Below are 21,848 nucleotides of genomic sequence, written 5' to 3'. Positions count from 1 at the left end.
GCAAGTTGTTGATCCCTAAACCCCTGGTTGACGATCGTCTCCCCGTTCTCCTCATAAACCAGGAATCCAAATGCTCCTGGAGGAAATGAGAATGAATGTAGCTTGTTATGCTTGCATGGCGGGCAACGACAGTCATTGTAACACGGATGTTCTGTTTCATGCACCTCGTGCCCGCTTACAAGTTACCATGTATGTAACTTATTTATCCTCGCATGGCCGGGCAACAACAGTCGTTATAACACAGGTGTTCTGTTTCATACACTTCGTGCCCGCTTACCATTTACCATGAATGTAACTTTGTGGGTGTTTGTTTTTTTTATGGCTAACAATTTGGACAATCCATTAGTGATAATGGTAGTAGGGACAAGCCTTGAACCCCTAACCTTTGGGTTAAAGGCAGGCGAGCTAACCACTCCGCCATGGAGCCGGATAAACACACCTTCAATAGTGTAGTCATTGAGTCTTGAACCCTGTATCCTTAAGTCTAAATGCAATCACCCACCAAGTCTATAGTTGATTGACACAACAATGGTGTTTGTGACATCACTGAGGTATCTTCCATCGTACAATGGGCTCGTTCCGGAACCGGTAGCGAACCCACCCCCATGTAACCATAGCAACACTGGAAGTCGGTCACTAGGAGGGGTGAGAGGGTCGGAAAGGTCAACTGAGGTCGGCACATGGATGTTGAGAACCAAACAATCCTCCGAAAGCTGGGGGTTGGAAAGTAATTGAATGAATTGTTTTTAATTTAACGACTTATTTATAAACATTTTCATCCTAAAGAACTTTCATTTTCTCTTCAACATTTTAATCAAAATAAAGCAGTCTTTTTTTGTCGATAATCGCTAAAAGTGCTGGTAAATCTTAACAAAACCAGGGTTATAGAATTGAACAAGTTTCATTTTGCTTGATAACTTACATTGTTAAGACAACGACCTTTTGAGCAATTAGCTTTTCTTTGATAGCAGGCAAGTTGGTCAATGGTTGAAACATCTAGGTCACCATGAGTGTCCGCTGGCGTGGAATATCCGAATCTATGACAATATAATTGTTTATATCTCTTCGAATACAGTAGCGAAGATCATATTATGTATCTGTAACGTGTTTTGTAGATTATCGTTTTGTTGCTAATTCCCTTCTCTTTGTTGTCATATTCGAAGAGATAAAACAATTTTTCAATAAACAAGACATATTTTCGATGGATAATTATCACGTTATTTACACAATAACTCACAACCAACCTTGTAGTAACTTTGCCATAAGGTACGCTGTAGAACGCATGAGCTTCGGGTAAGTCGATTCCACTAAGTGTTCCATCTCCCACCTTAACCTGTGGAGTAATGTTATGGTAAACGTTAAAATACCGTTACGGGGCCAAATTTTTGAAAACACAACAGGGAAAGTTAAATACACAATCCTGTGAAACAAATCTAACTTATTGGTTGTAATGTTTACTGATTAATGCAGTGTAGAAAACCCTGCCACCCCAGGTGTGGTGCCAACAGTGATGTCACACAAATTATTGTAACAATGTATTCTCACCATGGGGACTCCCCCCGTTGATGGGGCATCGATTGGTTGGTTTGAAAATCTTCCAACGTTTTCCTCGATCTGATTGGTCGTTTCCCCTGTCACATGATCAAGTATTTTCACCAACGCTTGGCCGATTTCGTTCGAATGCGAAGATTTTGCAGAAATTAAAATAAACAAACAAAAAATAAAAACTTTCATGATGAAAAATCTTAACCAAAAAACTTGAAAGATATTTTCATTACGACAACAATATACAAACATTTTCTGCTTGGCCTTAATTTTTTTTAAGTTCCTGCCGTTATATCTAAACCCCTGAAAACCAGGAACTCGTGTGCCGATAATTTTAAACTAATTCAGCAAATTATCTGTGGGGTTCGCAACATTGTTAAACAAATATGAAACACCACAACGTATGTTGCGGATAAATTAAAATCAAACATTAACCGTGAGTTGCAATGATCGTTTATGACATCACAAACAAACATAATGAGCATTTGTTTTATTTCCAACAAAACAAAGGAACTTGATTGGCAATAAAACAAACAATGACATCACAAACATTCAAACAATTACCATTATTATCGCACCAGAAAAACAATTATTACACGTAACCAATGACAACAAAACATTCATTATGGGATGCCTTGGTTATCATGGATGTTTAGGTTGGGTGGTTTAGGATCAGTGGCAAAGGCAAAGTTACACGGGTGTTAAACTAATTTATAACAATGCTTATGCAATTTCAGTGCAAACTGATTTGTAAATCAATCGTATTTTATAAAATAATTTATATAGGGGTGTAGTGGGCACCCCTGCCACCCCCCTGATGTTGCCACCATCAGAATTGACCTTTGAGCTCACCAGAGTAGACGGTAAGGTATGAATCAGCCGTTCCCACAGCGAGGTTCGCCTGCAAGTAATAAATATGACCTTGAGTTAGAATATCAACAGTAATGTTGCCTTTTTGGTTACAGTAACGAATTAGGAAAATATTTTGTATTTTGATGTACAGCAAGACAACAGTTGGTGAAACACGCTGCCGGTAAAATCTACTTGAGAAACAAGTGTCAAACAAAAACTTGGCTGTCAAACCCACAACACAGTACAAATCCTAATAGATTGATGTTTTTTATAAACAACTCACTCACCAGTAAGGGGTGGAACCTCATGCACGATGCCAAACCCAACCTCTGACCCAGGAACCCCTCGTAATATTTCACCGACCCAAGGTCGACCCCGTCAAGGTTCATGAAGTTGATTGAATGGTCGGCTGATCCGCTGTATATGATTTCTATGTATCTTTGTGTGTGAGGTTATGGGACCTGGGGTTAGGCCAGAGTTGGCCCATTACCCCAACACCCAGGGTACTATCACATAAACCTCCCCTAATGTTGAAGCTTGTCGCTTTCCCGAGGGTGGGCGACAAGGGCTTTAATGGTAATGGATGGGAGATCTTCCCTTGACAGCTCGGTCAAGGTTAGATGACGATAGTTATAAGGGGAATACCTTTGGTACACCCCATGCCTTACCACAGAACCTCACCCATATACAAAGTTTAATGTAACGGATGCCACACCCATATATAACACCCATATGAAACTCACCAAGCTATGATTGACAGGTTAGGATGAACGTCAAGTTGACGTACAGCGCTCGTGTTCCTCATCGTACGAAGGGGATCGGACGTCAACATCCGGAAGTCCCATAGTTTGATGTCGCCTTCCTCACTGGGGGGGGTTTTGGAGTAAATATAATTATTAAACCCTTCCTATATATACATATGCAGGGGAAGTCCATTTATCAAATTTAAAGTTGTTCTGTAGACCATATAATGTTGGGTGTTAGCAGGGTCATAGATTTATGCATGCCCATCTTGTCACTTAAACAAGGTTGGTGGTATACATGTTGTTACTCACCTTGCAGTTAAAATCATGTTGGTCGACGGAAGGAAAGTTGTTGAGATCACCCACGTGTCATGCGAGTGGATTGCATGTGTGGAGCTGAGGGTAAATTATGTATTGAAGCAAAAGTTTAATATTTGTGTTATAAACTTGTTTAAAGCATTAAGTAAATTTAAGTTACTATGCTAGGAAAATTGTAAACATTTTCACACAATAAATTTTTATTCCATTTCAGGGTTCATAAAAGGTTCCTTCACGCTTACAATCCACTTTGTCGCCCTCTTGTGTCAAACAAACGAACCGTCCCGTCACCGAACCCCGTCGTTAACAACCCATGCCCGAGCGTCATGCACGTCACCGAGCTGTCGGCGCCCGTCTGGAACTCCTGGGATAATCCAATCGTTACAACGCGGCAACCATTCAACTTAATGTTAAACATGAGGGAACATCCAGGTGTTTATACAAGGGTGGCTAAATCTATTTTAAAGCATTTATTTTTGCAACGTATGAAAACCAAATGTTTAACACAATAAGGCATGGGGAGTTTCACCAAAAATCAAACCCAACCCTCTTAATTACCACAAGCATATTTAACAACAAACCACCTTTTCCTTTCTCTCTGTTATCGTGTCCCACACTTGTATATTACGAGAGTCACCCCCCGTATAAATACGAAGGGTGCGTTGGTCCCAATGGGTGACTAACCCCGCTCTACGCGACGACGGGATGTTGTCGGACATTGCTTTCCAAGCTGATACCAGTGTGGGCTCAATAATGGATTCCCCGCAACAATTCTGCCAGACCCTTAGACATCCATCATCTGTGGTTGCATCATATTAAACAATCGCATCATGGCATGAAGAGGAAGAAAATACAAAAGACAGTCGATAAAACATGCTGCGGTTATAAAGTGTGGGAAAGAGCACCCAATATATGGTGTAAATTACCTGAAGCGACCACCAGCAGCGCGCTGTCGTGTTGGTTGATAAGTTGTACGGATGATATTGTAGTTTGGGGGGGGTTGGTGTTTTGGAGATAGAACTTACGCTGGCCCTTCTCCCAGCTCCATACACTGTAGGTGAGTGGTTATTATGGTGTGCGTTTATACTCGCATGGCGGGGCATTGATAGTAACTATTACACGGGTGTTCTGTTTTAGACCTCCTGCCCACTTACAAGTTACCACGTATGTAACTTATTTTTTTGTATAACTGGTGGTTTAAACAACCCATTAGTGACCACTGGGTTGTAGCATTTGTCGTTAAGTATCTTGCCCAATGACACATACGCCCACAGTCACTGCATCTCACCTGACCCCATGCGCATCCGCCACGAAAAGGTCGTTGTTATAGGGGTGAAAGGTCAAATCAACGGCTTTCCGATGATTCTTGTTGAAGAACTGTTGGTCGCCCAAGCGTGAAGTATCTGTGGATATCGTGGGTTGTTTACGTTGTTGTTTTATAAGGTTTAATGAGCCAACTCTGGCCCAAATCTCAGATACCATAGCTTGTAACGCTGTAAGACGTCATCCATATATAACAGAATGTGCATCCACTCACCAAAGTTGGAATGAGCAGTTTCTATTCTCTTCTTTATCTTTACCTTCTTCTCCAACTTTCTCCTTCTCTTTTCTCTTTCCTCCTCCTCCAGAACCTCTTCATTGTTTTCCTAACAATTACTACTATGACATCACATTATAATATATATAAATACATTTGTTTTTAACACAATCTGGGGTGAAATTGCTAAAATGCAGTTCCACTCGTAGTTGTCAAGAATTACAAGGGAGTCCTAAAGTTACACCTATGTAATATAACCATAGAAACATTATATTACAACCACCATAGAAACATTATACCTTATTACATGGTTGAGCGAACGCATGGGAGCTCCATCCACAAAACTCGGTCGAAATACTTCGATCTTGTAAAGTTATCATGGTGCTTGGGATTTCCCCCGCTCGGAATATCTGGCAACGCAACAATTATAAACATGTTTGAAATAAAAATGTTTTGTTGGATTACAATCACCCACAAAGTTACATACGTGGTAACTTGTAAGCAGGTACGAGGTGTATGAAACAGAACACCCGTGTTACAACGACTGTCGTTGCCCCGCCATGCGAGGATAAATTAGTTACATACATGGTAACTTGTAAGCGGCACGAGGTGTATGAAACAGAACACCGTGTTATAACAACTGTCGTTGCTCGCCATGCGAGTATAAATAATTTAAAAGCAAAAACACGGAAAGTCTTGAAAAACAACCGCCATTCTCAGGGTAAAAAACCACGACATTCATTCAATGAAGTCCCGAAAAGCCCCCTCACCTCCCTGGTTGGTTGGTCTGGTCCTTTGTCGAATACTTTGCGTATAGTTGGGTACGGGGGAAGTTGAATTGGGATCATAGATGGCGAACCCACCACCGCTGAACTATACAAATACTTTGGTTCAATATCGAACATGGAAGATATTTGGTTTGATGTATTTATTTCAAATAAAGAAAAGTGAAATAAAAAAGTTATTTTACTAGAGAGATCTTTACTTATATTTTAATAATTCACATTCAAATACATTGTATACAAACCAAAGTATATTCAACACATAGTTTACTTTTCAGAAACATTCTCCGAGTACTTCCTCCTCGACCTCGGTGAGTTGGGGGCGGACGAAACATCGGGGGTTTGTAAATATCGAGAATGTTGTTCGCGTGCCATTAACTGTGACGAGGGTGGTTAAGTGGGTGTTGTGTGTTATATCCCGTGTTATATTATGTGTACACTTCTACATCGCTGGTAAGTCCAGCTAACATTTGAAATTGAAAATCAACAAACATTTACAAACATTTATAAACCGAGCAGCTAATATCAACTTACATCAACGCGATCCATCACCCCGGCAACGACAGTCGTCGCCAACCTCGATACCAATGGGTGGGGGTCGGTAGCCAACCATAATAATACTTTCCATATATGGGCGTTCACGGAACTATATGATGAACCTGTATGGGTGGATGGGTATATTGCATTGAAGTATACACACATATATATATATATATAATACATATTAACGTGATATTTCCTATGTTTGGCAACTACTGTATTTCAACATTGTCATCCCAGATTTTTGCTAAACATTCAATTTTCACACCAGCCCATTATGACATCACAACCCCTTTATGACAACCCCCCCATTATGACATCACACATCCTCTTTATGACATCACACCGCACCTGAGCTGAAAGGCATCGATGACAACGATATCCGACGTAATCTGTTGAGTCGTTCAACCGTTAAGTTTTGTTCTTCCTTCTGATTGGTCGATTCGTTGAAACTCGTGTCGCCACTTCCTGCTACTGTGATGTCATAAAACCAATTGTGAGAATTGAATTAAAACTTGGCTTTGTTTTTACCCTGACACCTTGAGTTTTGCCGGCATAATAATTTGTTATTTCACAAATTTGTATAATCAAATAGTTCATTTCTATATAAATTTATTATTTCTACCTTGTTTAGCGGTGGGAAAGTTAGCGGGGGAATTCCCATAATCGATGCTTCTGATTCGTTGAGAGGAACTACTGAGGCGTGGCTTGTTCTTTCCACTCGGTGTCGCTAGAGAGTAATGTATTGTGATGTCATTGTTGGGAACATTACATTCAGTTCGATAGCGAGGATCAAATTAATTTAAACAGTGAAGAAAATTAACAACAACACAACAGTCTGTAAAACTCACTATGGTAAAAACTACTTTTTCGCAAGCAAACCTGACATAATTATGAATATTCCTTGCAATAAATTAAAATAAACAAAGATTTAATATTGTAACAAATGTTGATTATGACATCACAATACGAACATTGAGCGTCGAGATCCTTCTCCTCCTCAACGAAGCGGAACGCAATCGCTGCAAAACTGCTGTCGTAGCACGATACTAACCGCTGGAGGGCTGTAGCGAGCTCACAACGAACGAGGACGCTCGCCTCCCGTTTCACTAGAGGAGCTAGAGTGGCACCAACAGCTTGATTTATGTGAGCGGCGTGGTCGCTGCCGTACTCTGGTTGGTTGTCAACAAACGTACCAAGACTGTAAATCGCTGATGCGCGGACCTGGATAATGGGGTCACTGTGATGTCATAGTAATGTATAATAACACTTGGATGTAATAATCATAAGCCGAACTTTTTTAAAATAATCTTAAATTCTAAACTTTAAAAACAAAATTAAAAATCAACCTTACAAAAAGGTTACCCAAACTTCAAATCAACTGCAACTTTACGTAACGTTAACCTGGTGTAAAAGTATGTCATCCACATAGAACAAGCATGCCGCGCCTAATATTGGGTCACAACTACAAACCTCAGGGTGAGGATGATCGAGCAACTCGTACAACTTCACGTGCGCTTGATCTAAAACCCCTCGCCATCGAGCGTCGTCATAATTTGTCCAGATACGACCTATTATAGAAATATTATATACAATCAATAATAGAAATATAATAATAATAAATGAATTGAAGTGAATAAAGTTGGTGATTGAAACATCACAAACCACAACCACACATAACTCACCCAAACAAATAGCCACCCATTGTTTAAGTCTCGGCGTTGAAACAATAATGTCGTTGTCGAGTTGATCGAGGGATATTGAGACGATGTTACGTTGTAGACACACCTCCTGCCCCGCCCTGTTATTGGGAGTGGTTACAACTTCCTTGGGGAATTATTTTCAATAGTTTTACGGTGATATGTGATATAATAGCAAAAACAAGCTCACAACCGGCAACAATCTTATACAGTCTTGAAGATACTGTTATAGAATTCTGTAAAATTTCTTTGTTTACAACCAAACGGGACGATAAAAGAGATTGAGAGCATGAACCATCTTACCCCACCCTACTATAAATATGGTCTCCCTATATATCCATATGTATATGATATCTATGTTATACACCATATATGATATCTATGTTATACACCCACCGATTATGGTTAACGATCTCAGCGAGTACGAACGCAGCCATCGTACGATGTGACGCAGACATCATGGGGTCTTGTAACGCTCGTAGGAAATATTGGTGACCCCCATCTTTTACCAAGTCACTTTGGCAGGTCTGGTGGAATATATATAGATAGCTTGTTTCACTAATTAAAATGAGTTAATATCTTCCTCAAGTACTTTGTACTCTTGTTTTTAAGGATTGTTGTTTTGTTCCTAATTTGATTTTCGGCAGAGATAAATAAAATATACATACGTTATATTACCCCACAAACATTCAACACTTTGGGATAATGTTCATCTTTTGCATAATAATGGGCATTGTATTTGAAGAGATAAACATTATATTATAAACCATCACCCACACCATCCACAGCCAGTATCTTGGCCCATATGAACACCAACAACGGTCGTAGTTCCTTCGCGAGGCTTTGTAGAAGTTTGAGGACGTACGGGAAGATCCCGACGGACAGCGCAAGACTGACGGCCCATGGACCAAGGTCGAGGAAACGTCCGAGGAGGTCAAGGGCTCGTAACCGATGCACCTGGCTCAGAAGTACCTGGGGGGGAAACACAGATATCATAAAAATCGAAGAACTTTAAAAGTGAAAACTTACAAAAGAGAAAATATTTTAACCAGTGACGATCCAGGAAAAAGGAAGAGTCTATTTTGAAAAATTTCTTAACGTAATGCGCAAAAACGAGAAGCGCGACGCAACAAAGCAGGGAAGCATGCATTGTATTCTCAACGCTGTATGTTTATGACATCACAGAACCATCATTACCTGCAGAACAATAGGTAATTGTTCGGGGGGTTGTCGGTTCTCGATGCCAAGCGTCAACCAAACTTGGAACGCCGTTAATTGCTCAGCGAAGAACGGGCTGTTCTGTGGGGTAAACAATCAAGGGTGATGCTTGAGTTAGTTTCGATAAAGTTTATTTCTTCACATTCATAAAATTTACATTTTTTACCAGAAGATTCCTTAACTTATATAATACACCTGGTAGCAACAACGGTTAAATATCTCCTACTTTAAAAACATATTTTGTTTCCTCGTTCAACATCTGTGGTAGTTGTGATAAACAAACATCGACGGCGTGGTCCCATGCCCCCCACATCGGGTGTCGGAAGGTGGGGGGTAATGGTGGGTCCGATACGGGGGTACATCGGTACGATCGCATGATACGCTCAGCGAGGAGGAAGTTACGGAACAAACTCGCCACTAGAAGGTCTTGACGGAAAAGTTTTTGGAATAATTCTGGAAAAAAAATTATGTGAATTTTGTGAATCTTGCCCTGATCTAATGCTCATGAAGTTGGACGATTCCGGTAACAAACAACTGTCAGAATCCAATGTTACGAAATATGTTGCAAACAAAATCAAGTTCAAAGAATTCCTAAAGGAATAGAATTGGTTGGGCCGGATATTTATCACTTTCGCATAACATAGAGATAACATCGCCCAACTATATATTAACCTCTTGGTAGAATATTCCACGCTATTGTGTCAGTTATCGCCGTGAAAACCCAATTCAATTCACCAAGTGGGGTTCGTCTGTCATTCAACCGACCGGGGATCCTGGAATAAATTTGTTTTAATAGTTTTTAGTTGAATTAGTTTACTGGCCACCGTGGCTCAGTGGTTACGCTCTTACATTAACGAAGGAATACCGGGTTCAAAGCTCGGCACTGGTCGTTAGTTAACCAAACTCATGTTAGCAAAATATAGTTTCCAGATAGATGCATCGTATTATATCATAACTTATTGTAACTATCACGCAGCACCCATGAAAGTTTAATTTATTGTCATGATGTCCGTGGTTCTATAGAACAATGACGTCACTTATATATTAGAACTCACTTCTCAATAAGATCGAGTGTGATCCCGGGAGATAACGTCCCTTGTCGTTGATGACAAAACCACTGAAGAGCAGTCTTGATGGGAGTTGACAGGCACGAGGTGAAAAGATCGGCCGGGAGTTCAGGGTTCATGGGCAGTAGTTGGTTGGATGAACACGCGGCAAGTTGAATGCAATTCTTAGGGTTGCATGTGTTAGTGGGGGAGTGTAACACGTTCACCTGCGGGGGGGTTTGTTAGTTCAATGTCCTGCTGGTGTGGCTACCAGGTATTCTACCCAGGATCTTGTGGCCTAGTAATAATAATCTTGACAAAGTTTGACTTCGACTTATATGAGATGTTGGTTTCAATAAATCTATGAGAATTATGTTTTTACAGATTAGTTAACGATTTTTTAAAACTACATGATGTAACCCCAGTTTTAAAGTTCATGTGACGCACTTAATCGATCTGCCCCATATGTTACATATACGCGCACAACGCAACTTACCCGCTGTTCTTGTTCTCGTTGTTCAGCGAACGATTTAAACGAATTCACGATCAACCCCGCTGATGAACAATCGTACACGAATATTGAGGGACTCCCCATCCAAGTTTGAAGGTCAAATATTGACAATGGGATATATTGGGTGTACGTCTGTAATGTGGGGGGTATATAGTAATGTAATCATGTAATGGTAGTATGCCATCATACAGTGGTGGAGTGAGTCACAAAACTTTTGTTTAGAGATGGAGAGATAAGTGCCTAATAACTACAGTTAAGGTAATGTATATTAGAGTAACCTACCTTGTTGAAAACCCATATTTCCCCGTTAGCTGTTGGTTTAGGCACCCCATGCCCGTTATAATGAAACAAAACTCTTTCTTCCTTTGCATTCCTTCGTAGCGAGGTGCACAATCTCTTTACATCTTCAACTGTGGGGTCTAAACTTTGTTTGTACCGAGCCTGGGGGTAATATAGGTTTTTTTTGATGTAGGCGGGTGTATTATTGAGCAAGTAAAATAAAACAATCACCTACAACTACAAAGTTACATACATGGTAACTTGTAAGCGAACACGAGGTGTATGAAACAGAACACCCGTGTTATAACGACAGTCGTTGCCTCGCCATGCGAGGATAAATAAGTTATATATGTGGTAACTCATAAGTGGGCACAAGGCGTATGAAATAGAACACCCGTGTTATAACGACTGTGGTTGCCCCGCCATGTGAGGATAAACGAGTTACATTCATCAATATTAGGCAACAAACCCGAGGTTGCCAACGTTCATATTGCTTCTGCAAAGTATTCCCGATGTTTTCCAAAGCTTTCTGTGGACTGTTGCTTAGCGGGTCTGTGGGGAGGATAAGGATCGGTGAGCGCAATGTCAAGTACAATATGTAACATTTAATATTAGTTGAAATAATACAGGAAGACAAATAATACACCAAGGCCCAGGCTCGGGGTCATCGCATGATGTAACCGATGGATTCTTAATGACACCCCGCAATAAATAATCCGACAATGGATATTGTTACAAAGTATCACAACACCCATTATGACATCACAACCCCCATTATGACATCACAACACCCACTATGACATCACAACACCCACTATGACATCACAACTCCCACTATGACATCACAACACCCACTATGACATCACAACACCCACTATAACATCACAACACCCACTATGACATCACAACACCCACTATGACATCACAACACCCACTATGACATCACTACACCCACTATGACATCACAACACCCACTATGACATCACAACACCCACTATGACATCAATACACCCACTATGACATCACAACACCCACTATGACATCACTACACCCACTATGACATCACAACACCCACCAATCCAACATTCTTTCCTCGCGCAAGGCGTCGTCTTCACAACATCGGGAGGATCCACGCCCACGTTCAAACATAATACCAGCGCTACGCTCACCGTTTTCATCTGGGGGGGGGGGGGTGAAAAATAATAAACAAACATGTTTTTGAAATATAAATTAAATGTAATTTGTTGCTGAATGATTTTAACTGTTTATAAAAACACAAACAATTGTAAAGTGTGGTCTTGTGGAAATTAGGGGACCAGATTAGTAAACAATATGTTTGGCTGGTTAGGGAATGAATGAATGTAACTAATTAATTCTCGCATGGAGAGGCAATGATAGTTGTTATAACATCGGTGTTCTGTTTCATGATACAACGTAGCTGAAATATTTCCCAACACAAACAAACTTCAGACTTACGCGTTCTTTCATTCTCCATGCTTGTGAAACTGTTTGTGGTTTTGCTATTTTATCATGGTGTCGTTTCTCTGTGTAAGCCAACGGCAGTTGCATTAATTCTTTCATTTCTTCGTCCAGTTTATTTTCCTCATGTTTGCCTTCATCGGCATCGGGTCCAGCCATGTTTTTAACTTTTATTCAAAACAACAACATTTGCAGCCACACACGTCGTAAACATTACAAGTCGTTTCGGCTAAAACTAGTTCATATTTTAAAACATCGAAAAATATTGATTTAACTCACCAGACAGAATAAATTTTTATAAAAACCTATCAATAATTTAGCATGACGTCGCATTTTTGTTGGAAATCGATTACAAATGTAAATAGAGAGTCCCCGGTTACTTGCATGCCGAAACGTCGGAATATATTTTTTAACCAGGTTTCGGGGTCTGAAATACGTGATGGTCTTTCTGGTAAAGCTTTTATGAGGTCGAAGTTTAAAGGGTACGGGTTAAAGGTCAAGGATTGCAATACCTTATATAAACACGTCGAATCTGACCTTTGACCTTCAGTCGCATTGTGACGTAATAACCTGATTCTAGAAGGAAGAACAATCGGTACCAGAGTCCGACTCTGATCGATACAAATTCCAAAGTTCTAAAACCTTTTTAAATAATACACCATAGAATGCGTTGACTACATAAAACGACCCTACATAGCAGGATTGGGTAAATGGGCCTTTTTTATTCCATTTTCTCGTCCCATTTGGTAGTAAGCAAAGAACATTCAATAAATTATAAAACTGTATCCTTACGACTTCTTTAGACCGTTGTTAATAATTTAAAACATGATCAGGATATTTGGACATTGAGTGCTAAAGGTGTCCCGTCTTACCCCACCCTACTTTATTGCAATAAAAGCCGTTGAAATATTTAAATAACTTTTGCAAAATCAGCGAGACGTTTATAGTTCAAAACACTCCACATCACATAATTATATTCCAACGTCAAACTAAACTTGGCGAAGTTTTCTGTGGCGACCAATGCCGCTTGGCTGTCACCTGTAATGATTTAAAACCACAAAACTTTGTTTGTTAAATTTATTCTTGTTTATAATCGAATTTATCTCTGTTACAATGTTACATATTCAACCGGTCACGTCATTCATGGCCCATCCTTGCGGTTAGCCTTTCTTCTCTGCTTCGATTGCTGAAACAAAATTTGCATCAAATACAAAACGTAATATTATTTATCACTTCAAATACGATAGCAAAGATCAAATTACACATAACATCGAAGAGATGAGAGTTATCAGCAAAAACAATTCGTTAAAACACGCTACAGGTAACATTTTTGAATCAAACAAACAAATCTATCTATGACGTAACAAACTCACTTTCTTTGGTTGGAAGCGGATTCTTTTCAGTTGTTTCGACTTTCTTCAGTTTGGTTTGATCAAAAGATCTTACTTCGGAGATATCTGGACGATCAGCTGGAGGGGATAAAGTATTATATTTAGTTGTGAATATACATTGTTGTCGGAGATAGCAACACAACTCGCTATGGATAAAACATTACAACACGTAAGAATATGGTTGTCCTCACCCATAATGTCGATGCAAATATCTCGAATCTTCAACTTTTAAACAAGAACAAAATATTCGCTGCAACAACTGTGGTAACAAAAACGATTGTGAGGGCGCGGTTATCGAGCAGTGCCTATTGTTCAACCGGATACACGTCATAAACAAGTGCATCGAATCGTCCCAAAATAATAGAAGCGACCTATTTTGCATCGATCACGCTTCGGGGTTCTTAAAACGTATTTGTCGAACGATGCTTGCATTTATGACGTCATAATTGAAAATTGGAGAACAGTACGTTTGTTGTTTAAACAGTTAATTGATTGTTCTGTCACATGACGTAACAATGCCGCATATTGCGTCATAATACGTTGCCGATAATCGCGAAATATTAATTACCGGTCACGTGGTGCTGATGTCCAGTCATTCGTGACTGCATTTTAGCTTGCCTTTATTTATATCAGAGGTTCTTATACTTTTGTAAAATGGGGGGGGGAACTTGATTAAACTGGGGTTCACGCTTTATAGGATTCTTAAAGTGAGGAGCATTCTCAACCCAAGGCGCCGAACCTTTTAAAATGCAGGGGAAACAGGGATAGATAGGAGGTGTTGAAAACGAACCCTGCTTTGTACGGTCGCCAATGTTCGACAGCGAGCATGAGGTACCACCATGTTTGGCGCGAAGCAGCTATCTGCAAATGTCTCGTCATAAATAGTCATTGTTACGTAAACGACTACCGGAAGAAATTCAATTGTTTTCAGACATCGCTCGATCTAATGGTCGATTCGGTTGAACACACATACAAAAACATTGTATTGTGACGTAATAGCAAAACGTTTGCGCGTAAAAACGAGGTAGAAAATATTAAAATTATGAAAAGTTTCCGGGAAATGCATGCTGTTGCTGCGGGAGGAAGACCTTCCGATTCCCGCCGATAAACTTCGAATCTCTCACTCTCCATGAAAACGTCGCGGGAGCCTATTATCTAAGTCATAATGCTTCGTTCTGTGACGTCTGCGTCGAAAGTAAATCGCGACACAAATTACAAATATACAAATCGCACTGATCGCCGCTATCGTGCCCATTATAACGTATTATGAATTCGATCCGAATTTTGAAACTATTTTTGTGACATATTAGAAGGATTGTTACGTATTAGGAATGAACCAATAGCAAGGACTGTCCGGCTCCATGTTCGCTCGTCCACTGAGCGGCGTACGCGAGCTGGTGATGACGTAATGTTTTCACACGTGGTTTGACATCAAATCAAAACGTGGGCCACGTTACTAAATATCGACCCTGATTGGGAAAAAGTATACAAAACCAACTACTTTTGTACCCTGAAAACAAAATTCCGCTCCTTCCAAATAAGGCTAAACAACCTGGCGATAATAACAAATGATAAACTATTCAAATTCGGGATTGTTGACTCAGACCGATGCGTTTTTTGTGAGGGTGCACTGGAAACAGTGCACCATATTTTCTGCACATGCCCTAAAGTAATTTTATTCTGGAAAAAAGTTTGCAACTGGATATGTGCCACTTTACGCACCCCATTTGTATTTCAAGATGAACATTTTCTTTTTGGTGTGAGTGATAATCCGTTAGTCTCTTGCTTATTACTATGTGATCGCTTCTGTGTATACCGCTCTAAAGCAGCAAAGAATGAACCGAGATATTGCACATGTTTCTAAATGATGTAAACAGAATGAAAAACGAAGAATGGATAACAGCAAAAAGCAAAAATAAGAAAGATGTGCATAACTTAAAATGGAGTGACTTTTAAAAATCAATTATACATCGTATTTTTTATTCGCTGCTGTGTATTTTTAACTAACTGTGCTTGTTGCGCCTTTTTATTATAATAATAATAATAATAAAAAACACGTGGTTTGACATACCTGTGACGTCATAGATATTATTGTTACGTTAAACGTGGACTGAGTTTACATTGTTAAGCTAATATAAGCCGTATATACATAATTATAATGTGTGTAGTTTCTACCTACATTTTTGCAAATCTTAAACAAAACCACAATCAGAAGAACAAATATTTTTTATTGTAATTTTTAAACGACATAAAATTAACGATTTTTATTCCTATGCAAGTTACCCACGTCACTCTTCTGTGACGTCACAGTGATGTATTAAAAACAAACCGTGACGTATCAAGGCAGGGAGTGACGTAACAGTGACGTTTTATTCCACGTCACTCTCATCTTCGTCATCACTTCTCGAGTCTTTCGCCTTTTTCCCGGTGACGAGGACGCGAACCGCCATCTTGATTATCAAGTACGACCAGAACACATGGAGACCTTGTAGTATAGTGGCAAAGCATGTCATTATGATATAAGCGGGCCACGGGTCGATGCGGCGACGCAGTTTCACAAATGAAGGATACAGCGCAAACACGGGGTAGAGGAACAAACGGGTGAACAAGAATGATGTCACAAACAAAGCGAAAAATCTATCTGCCCATTTATCTTTCTTGGCGTACATAAAGCATTTGGCGAGTTCTAGGAAAACATCGGCAGAATCGTGGATGATTAATATTAGGGAACCGATGCGGACGAAGTTTGAAATATAGGAGAATGAAATTAAAGCTATTGTAGCGATATGGTGGATTATCTGTTCATAGAAGTCTTTTCTTCTTACATCTGTAGTAACAGTCAGTAACAATGAGATATAGAAACCACCCTCAAACATGTAGTAATAATATACAGACGGCCATATAGTTTGTGGATAACCAATCCAGCAATGCTCTGTATCCCACAACCATGGTGCATCGTACAGTGTTACTCCGCCAAACGCGAAGATGAACAAGTAGAACACGAACCTCCACGCAGCTTCACCCAACTTCTTAACCATATCCGGCTTCTCGAAGTTTCGTCGCTTCCGAAACCATCGTTCAACTTCCCTTTGTGACGTATCAACCTTCTTTGCCAACTCCGCGATTTTAGAATCACTCGGTTGTGACGTCACAGTGAAATGAGCTTCCAGAATGGGCACGTGTTTCGGTTTTTCCCGCTTGTTCTTCACACCCATCATTTTAGCGATTCTTTCATTTAAACAAAGCTCGAAAACTTTCCTGATGACACAAATTATTCCTCCCCAAATAAGGAGGGCCACTAGGTCACGTGGTTGGGCGTATCGTCCTTCTGTTTCGCGTAAACTCGCGAAACTTGTACCACGTGGTAACCAAAACCAGTCGTTCCAAAACCACTGAGATAGGGCTTCCATCGCTTAGCTTAGATAATGCTATTTGTTTCAAAAATCTAAAACAAAGAAACAATGTGTTAAATAGGTCACCAGCGGCCGTTAGTTCTATATGGGTGAGGTCCCATACAGTGAGGCATACCACCGGACCTGGGATTTAGACCAGAGTTGTCTAATTACCTCAAAACTACCTGCTGTTATATCACCTAACTGGTAGCAGACAACTTGATGTAATTATTGTACGCGCGCATTTACTGTTACTGTGCTATGTCTTGCAAATTAGAAATAATGAAAAGAAATAATAAAGCGACATTTTCTATCCTGAAACGATTATGATGTATCTTTATTGTTTCCACAATGAAAATTAATAACGTCCCGTTTCGTTTGAGTAGTATTACGTCACAGTGGCTGTTATTACTATAGTCACGTGTGCGAATATTTGTTTAATAAGTTACAAAATACACGACACGAGGTGTGTGGAGAAATATAACAACGTCGGTAATTATATTAAACTTTTAAAATTTGATATGATTTACCGATTTGATATATGGCCGTTTTAATTAAATACTTGCAACCCACTGTAAGTTGCTTTAAGGTTTAACAGCCACGGTTTTTAACCGAATTTATTTATTTTATCTTTAACGGGTTATGGCGACTGTAGTTTTACTGGTAATTTCCTTTTTTTGCTACGTTAATCAATACGACCGTTATTATATTCGAAGAGATAAATAATGAATAAATAAGTTCCATCATAGAACAAAGTTATATAACTCCAACATTGCGAACCTAGCTTACACGTAGCGGAAGTAGCTGCCCTAATCTTACTATAGGGACGGTGTCTGGCGTTTCTACACATCATTAAACTACCAATAAATGTCCTTACGCAGCTAAACCGACAACACAAGTCAAAACATTTAGAAACTGCTTGATTCACTCGCTCATCACAATTACCAATCTAGACTACTTATGACGACATAGACAAAGGAACTAATGGTACCGCTGCGTCACAATAGTTTCAAAGTTGAAATAATATTTAAATCTCTTTGCTGCCTATGCAGGATTTTGGACTTAGATTTGTTTACTTTTAACTGCACGTAACAAACATATGCTAACCAAGGTCCAACTAAGCGATGTTTAAGCTGTCCCATTATGACGTGACACTTCTCGAATTTAAAATCTAGACCGCTGAATCGAACTGTTACGTCACTTTTCACGTGATCCAATATTTAGTGATTGAAAATCGCGGTAAATATTTACATTTGTGGATAGACGGTTTAAAGTCACTCTGTACTACAAGCCAACCTGTGGAATCAAACTGATTCAATGAAAATTAAACCAGACACAGCGGTTTTATATTACGCAGGCTTTCACTGGTATAGAGCGCAACACGAAACCTGGGGGTTTTTGGGAGAATTTATACATGTTACATCAAGCGTAAAATTAGACCTGGGGTTGGATTGTAACGGTCGCTGGCTAATAATAGAGAGTAAATATCGACAGTGAGCATGAGGTGTATGGATACACCATGTGTGCTTGGTGTATAAGAAGACACCCATGTTATAACTCGACAGTGAGCATGAGGTGTATGAATACACCATGTGTGTCTGGTGTATAAGAAGACACCATGTTAAAACTTGACAGTGAGCATGAGGTGTATGAATACACCATGTGTGTCTGGTGTATAAGAAGACACCCATGTTATAACTCGACAGTGAGCATGAGGTGTATGAATACACCATGTGTGTCTGGTGTATAAGAAGACAACCATGTTATAACTCAACAGTGAGCATGAGGTGTATGAATACAACATGTGTGTCTGGTGTATAAGAAGACACCCATGTTATAACTCAACAGTGAGCATGAGGTGTATGAATACACCATGTGTGTCTGGTGTATAAAAATACACCCATGTTGTAGCATGACAAGTTTTTGACTAGGACACTGACGATAAAGAACCCAAAATTTCAATGTTTTGCATTTAATAACATACAAGGCACAAGATATTCAGAGAAATTATGAAAAAAAATAGAATAACACTTGATTGCACAACAGAAAACACCAGCTATCACACCATGCGTGGTTAAGTTACTTCAGGAAACCTGGTGTGTTGGATTTAACATCGGTTTGTTGGAAATAAAATGTTGTTTAGTTTTAACATAAGGTAAAATAATTACAACATGTTAGTTATTGGTAAAAAGAAAATTCAAACTTGGTAAATTCTACGACAATTAGTTTTTTTGTGTGACGGATACGCGAGTTTACAAAAATATAAATAACTTACAAAACAGATTTAAGTAAATGGATTTGAAAGAAAATAAGAAAGTTGATTTAGCCAAAGACGGCTCCACAATTAGGACATCGACGTTGTTTCATAGCCAGACAACATAGAATTCCGAGCGGGAAAAACAAGATTGCGCAACAAACCCCTAAACACGTGTAGTCGTCTTCCAAAACTCCAACCCTGGGATTAATAGTGTGTGATTAGGTAACATAGTGTGTAGTTATGTAACAAGAAAAAACAACTTTTATTTATTTAATACGCTAACGTAGATCAATTTAATTAAAAGAACTAAAAAAAGGGAACTTGCGACAAAACTTCAGTCGATAAAACAAACGACTCTTCAGGAGTTAGGGCAGAATCACTTATTTTCAGCCTAGGTATAAAAACCACATGAACCCATATCTTTTGTTATGGCTGGTTGCGTAATGTGTTTTAACGATTGTCATTATGCTGCTAAGTCTCTTCTCTTTGCTGAAGAAAAAATACAACACTAATAAAAAAATTATTATATGTATAATATATATAATATACAATCTTTTATAAAAATATAATCCCCATAAAGTCCAATAAAGTTGTGGTACTCACCTACACGCAGGACAACCACCCACCACCACAACCGGAACATGAGGTTGCTGGATTATTGTTGTGTGTGTGTAACCTTGTTGTTGGTAATTCTGTGGATATCCCAATAATGGTTGCTTAGATTGGTCGCCTGCAACAATGTTATATTGTCAGTGGACAGTTAAAGTATTCTGTAATATTTATGGAATATTGCAAAAAGCCGTTTCGGTTAAAACATTAATTTGATTGCACCAACGTTTCAAAAAGATAACGCTTTTGGCGCAATAAAATTTATATTTCTTACCAGAAAAGCTCTCATAATACTACTTAATATATTAGAAACATCGAATTTTTTGAGTAAGTCAATCCTAATCAATAGGCCTACTTAAAAAATATTTGGGCGAACAAGCAAAAAAAATGTTAAAAAAATATCCTCCTAGTAAAATTAAAACTTTTCAAAGTTGGATCTACCTTGGTACGGCGCTTGTTGGTAATTGTAGGTGGTTGGTTGTTGGGGTGGTTGGGGGTTGCCTCCTGAAATGTTTTTATTTAATAAACATTATAAGAATATAAGTTTGAGTAAAACGGACAACAATTTTTGTAACTTGTTTATCCTAGCATGGCACGGGTGTTCTGTTTCATACACTTCGTGTCAGCTTACAAGTTACCACGTATGTAACTTTGTGGGTGATTGTTTTTCAGCGGGTCTAAAAAATTGGACAACCCATTTGACGACTGGGTTGGAGCAAATGCATTTATTGGCCCTTGGCTTTGAAACAAGCACTGTAACCACAATGGCAAGATACCAATACACACTTGTACAGTTACAGCCCATAGCTATTAACCCACAACCCCTCACCTTGGTAGTAACCTTGTGATTGTTGGTAGGGAGGGGGGTTGCCTTGCGATGCCATAATAAACAACTAATCAAATATAGAACACCAGCGTAACATAACGACAAATATACAACGATGAGCTCCAAGCCTGTTAGAAAAACAAGGTTAAAATATTTATATTTGGAGATGTTAATACTTGGTGGCAACCAACTATACACAAGTAATGTTTATCGAGAAAGCTGATTAGCAGTGAAACTTTGTTTTTTAATTCATCCTTCACTAATACCTGCTGTATTTTTACGTTTGTGTGTTTTTATTGAAAATTAATAAATGAATGAAAAGTGCTGTGTTACCATTTTGCCTGGAGTAAACACAATTAATAAAATTAACGCATGTTAAAATACCGCAAAAACTCACTAGTTTTTTACATTATTGTCCTAAGTTGGTAAATTATGACGTAACAAACATAAAATACAAGTACTAACAACACATATTATGACGTAACAATAATCTTATACTAGAACACTAAATATGACGTAACAACAGTAACTGATTGAGATATTTGAACTACAAATACTTGGCTAAATATATCTTTTTACAAATTTATTGTCGTAATACAAGTACATTATATTTTACGCTCCACTAAATAATGAACAAAAAGTTTAAATTTCAACAAACAATGAATTCTATAGCGACTTCCGCGTCTTCTGATCCTCTGTGACGTCACAGTCACAAGACCGGTGGCACGTGCGTGCCATGTCTGTAAACATTTGAGTGGGGACGAAATGTTTGCTGATGCTCGCTGTCGATACGGGTGTCTTCCACAGAAATAAAAAAGAGTAG

The 21,848-nt window shown here is 39.1% G+C and overlaps 3 protein-coding genes across 5 annotated transcripts; all 3 read right to left on the bottom strand.

The window, feature by feature from the left end:
- Positions 1-2,020: 2,020 nt before the first annotated feature.
- Positions 2,021-12,785, bottom strand: LOC100176030 (regulatory-associated protein of mTOR-like). 3 transcript variants are annotated; one of them, XM_018817260.2, is made up of 29 exons: positions 12,548-12,785; positions 12,147-12,249; positions 11,541-11,623; positions 11,075-11,233; positions 10,778-10,924; positions 10,291-10,508; positions 9,908-10,008; positions 9,462-9,688; positions 9,215-9,316; positions 8,795-8,989; positions 8,414-8,544; positions 8,003-8,118; positions 7,791-7,888; positions 7,292-7,541; positions 6,943-7,047; positions 6,669-6,791; positions 6,312-6,436; positions 6,049-6,155; positions 5,766-5,868; positions 5,295-5,405; positions 4,996-5,104; positions 4,747-4,861; positions 4,385-4,509; positions 4,043-4,257; positions 3,701-3,822; positions 3,453-3,536; positions 3,141-3,263; positions 2,685-2,814; positions 2,021-2,446 (listed from the first exon to the last, which is right to left on the bottom strand). In XM_018817260.2, exons 1-29 carry the CDS (start codon positions 12,707-12,709, stop codon positions 2,375-2,377), a joined length of 3,861 nt encoding a protein of 1,286 aa, XP_018672805.1. In that variant the 5' UTR covers positions 12,710-12,785; the 3' UTR covers positions 2,021-2,374. The 3 variants fall into 3 exon arrangements, with proteins under 3 accessions (XP_018672805.1, XP_018672806.1, XP_026696153.1); XM_018817261.2 differs by having other exon boundaries at positions 6,669-6,788; XM_026840352.1 differs by lacking the exon at positions 2,021-2,446 and having other exon boundaries at positions 2,750-2,827.
- A 3,367-nt stretch (positions 12,786-16,152) lies between these two features.
- On the bottom strand, positions 16,153-17,388 carry LOC100169897 (homeobox transcription factor, LAG1-like 4). Its single transcript, NM_001128878.1, is given in 1 exon segment — positions 16,153-17,388. A coding segment is annotated over 1 exon segment (1,041 nt). The 5' UTR covers positions 17,352-17,388; the 3' UTR covers positions 16,153-16,310.
- Positions 17,389-19,289: 1,901 nt separating this feature from the next.
- LOC100180715 (brain protein I3) lies at positions 19,290-21,224 on the bottom strand. Its single transcript, XM_002125675.5, has 4 exons — positions 21,029-21,224; positions 20,641-20,703; positions 20,194-20,320; positions 19,290-19,788 (listed from the first exon to the last, which is right to left on the bottom strand). The coding sequence occupies exons 1-4, from the start codon at positions 21,081-21,083 to the stop codon at positions 19,656-19,658; spliced, it is 378 nt and encodes a 125-aa protein (XP_002125711.1). The 5' UTR covers positions 21,084-21,224; the 3' UTR covers positions 19,290-19,655.
- Positions 21,225-21,848: the final 624 nt, after the last annotated feature.

Source organism: Ciona intestinalis, unplaced genomic scaffold, assembly GCF_000224145.3.
Source record: "Ciona intestinalis unplaced genomic scaffold, KH HT001211.1, whole genome shotgun sequence".
NCBI classification, from domain to species: Eukaryota; Metazoa; Chordata; class Ascidiacea; order Phlebobranchia; family Cionidae; genus Ciona; species Ciona intestinalis.
The sequence above is the reverse complement of the archived record's forward strand: the minus strand, read 5'-3'. Positions and strand labels throughout refer to the sequence as shown.

What these genes read in the sequence shown, in the direction of transcription:
- LOC100180715 (XM_002125675.5), bottom strand. Translation starts at nt 21,083, where the DNA reads ATGGCATCGCAAGGCAACCCCCCTCCCTACCAACAATCACAAGGTTAC. An exon ending in ATCACAAGGTTACTACCAAG is followed by an intron (nt 20,704 to 21,028) that starts GTGAGGGGTTGT and finishes AAAACATTTCAG; the next exon opens with GAGGCAACCCCCAACCACCC. An exon ending in CCAACAAGCGCCGTACCAAG is followed by an intron (nt 20,321 to 20,640) that starts GTAGATCCAACT and finishes ACATTGTTGCAG; the next exon opens with GCGACCAATCTAAGCAACCA.
- LOC100176030 (XM_018817260.2), bottom strand. Translation starts at nt 12,709, where the DNA reads ATGGCTGGACCCGATGCCGATGAAGGCAAACATGAGGAAAATAAACTG. An exon ending in AAATATGGGTTTTCAACAAG is followed by an intron (nt 10,925 to 11,074) that starts GTAGGTTACTCT and finishes CCCACATTACAG; the next exon opens with ACGTACACCCAATATATCCC. An exon ending in GCTGCTGGTGGTCGCTTCAG is followed by an intron (nt 4,258 to 4,384) that starts GTAATTTACACC and finishes ATGCAACCACAG; the next exon opens with ATGATGGATGTCTAAGGGTC.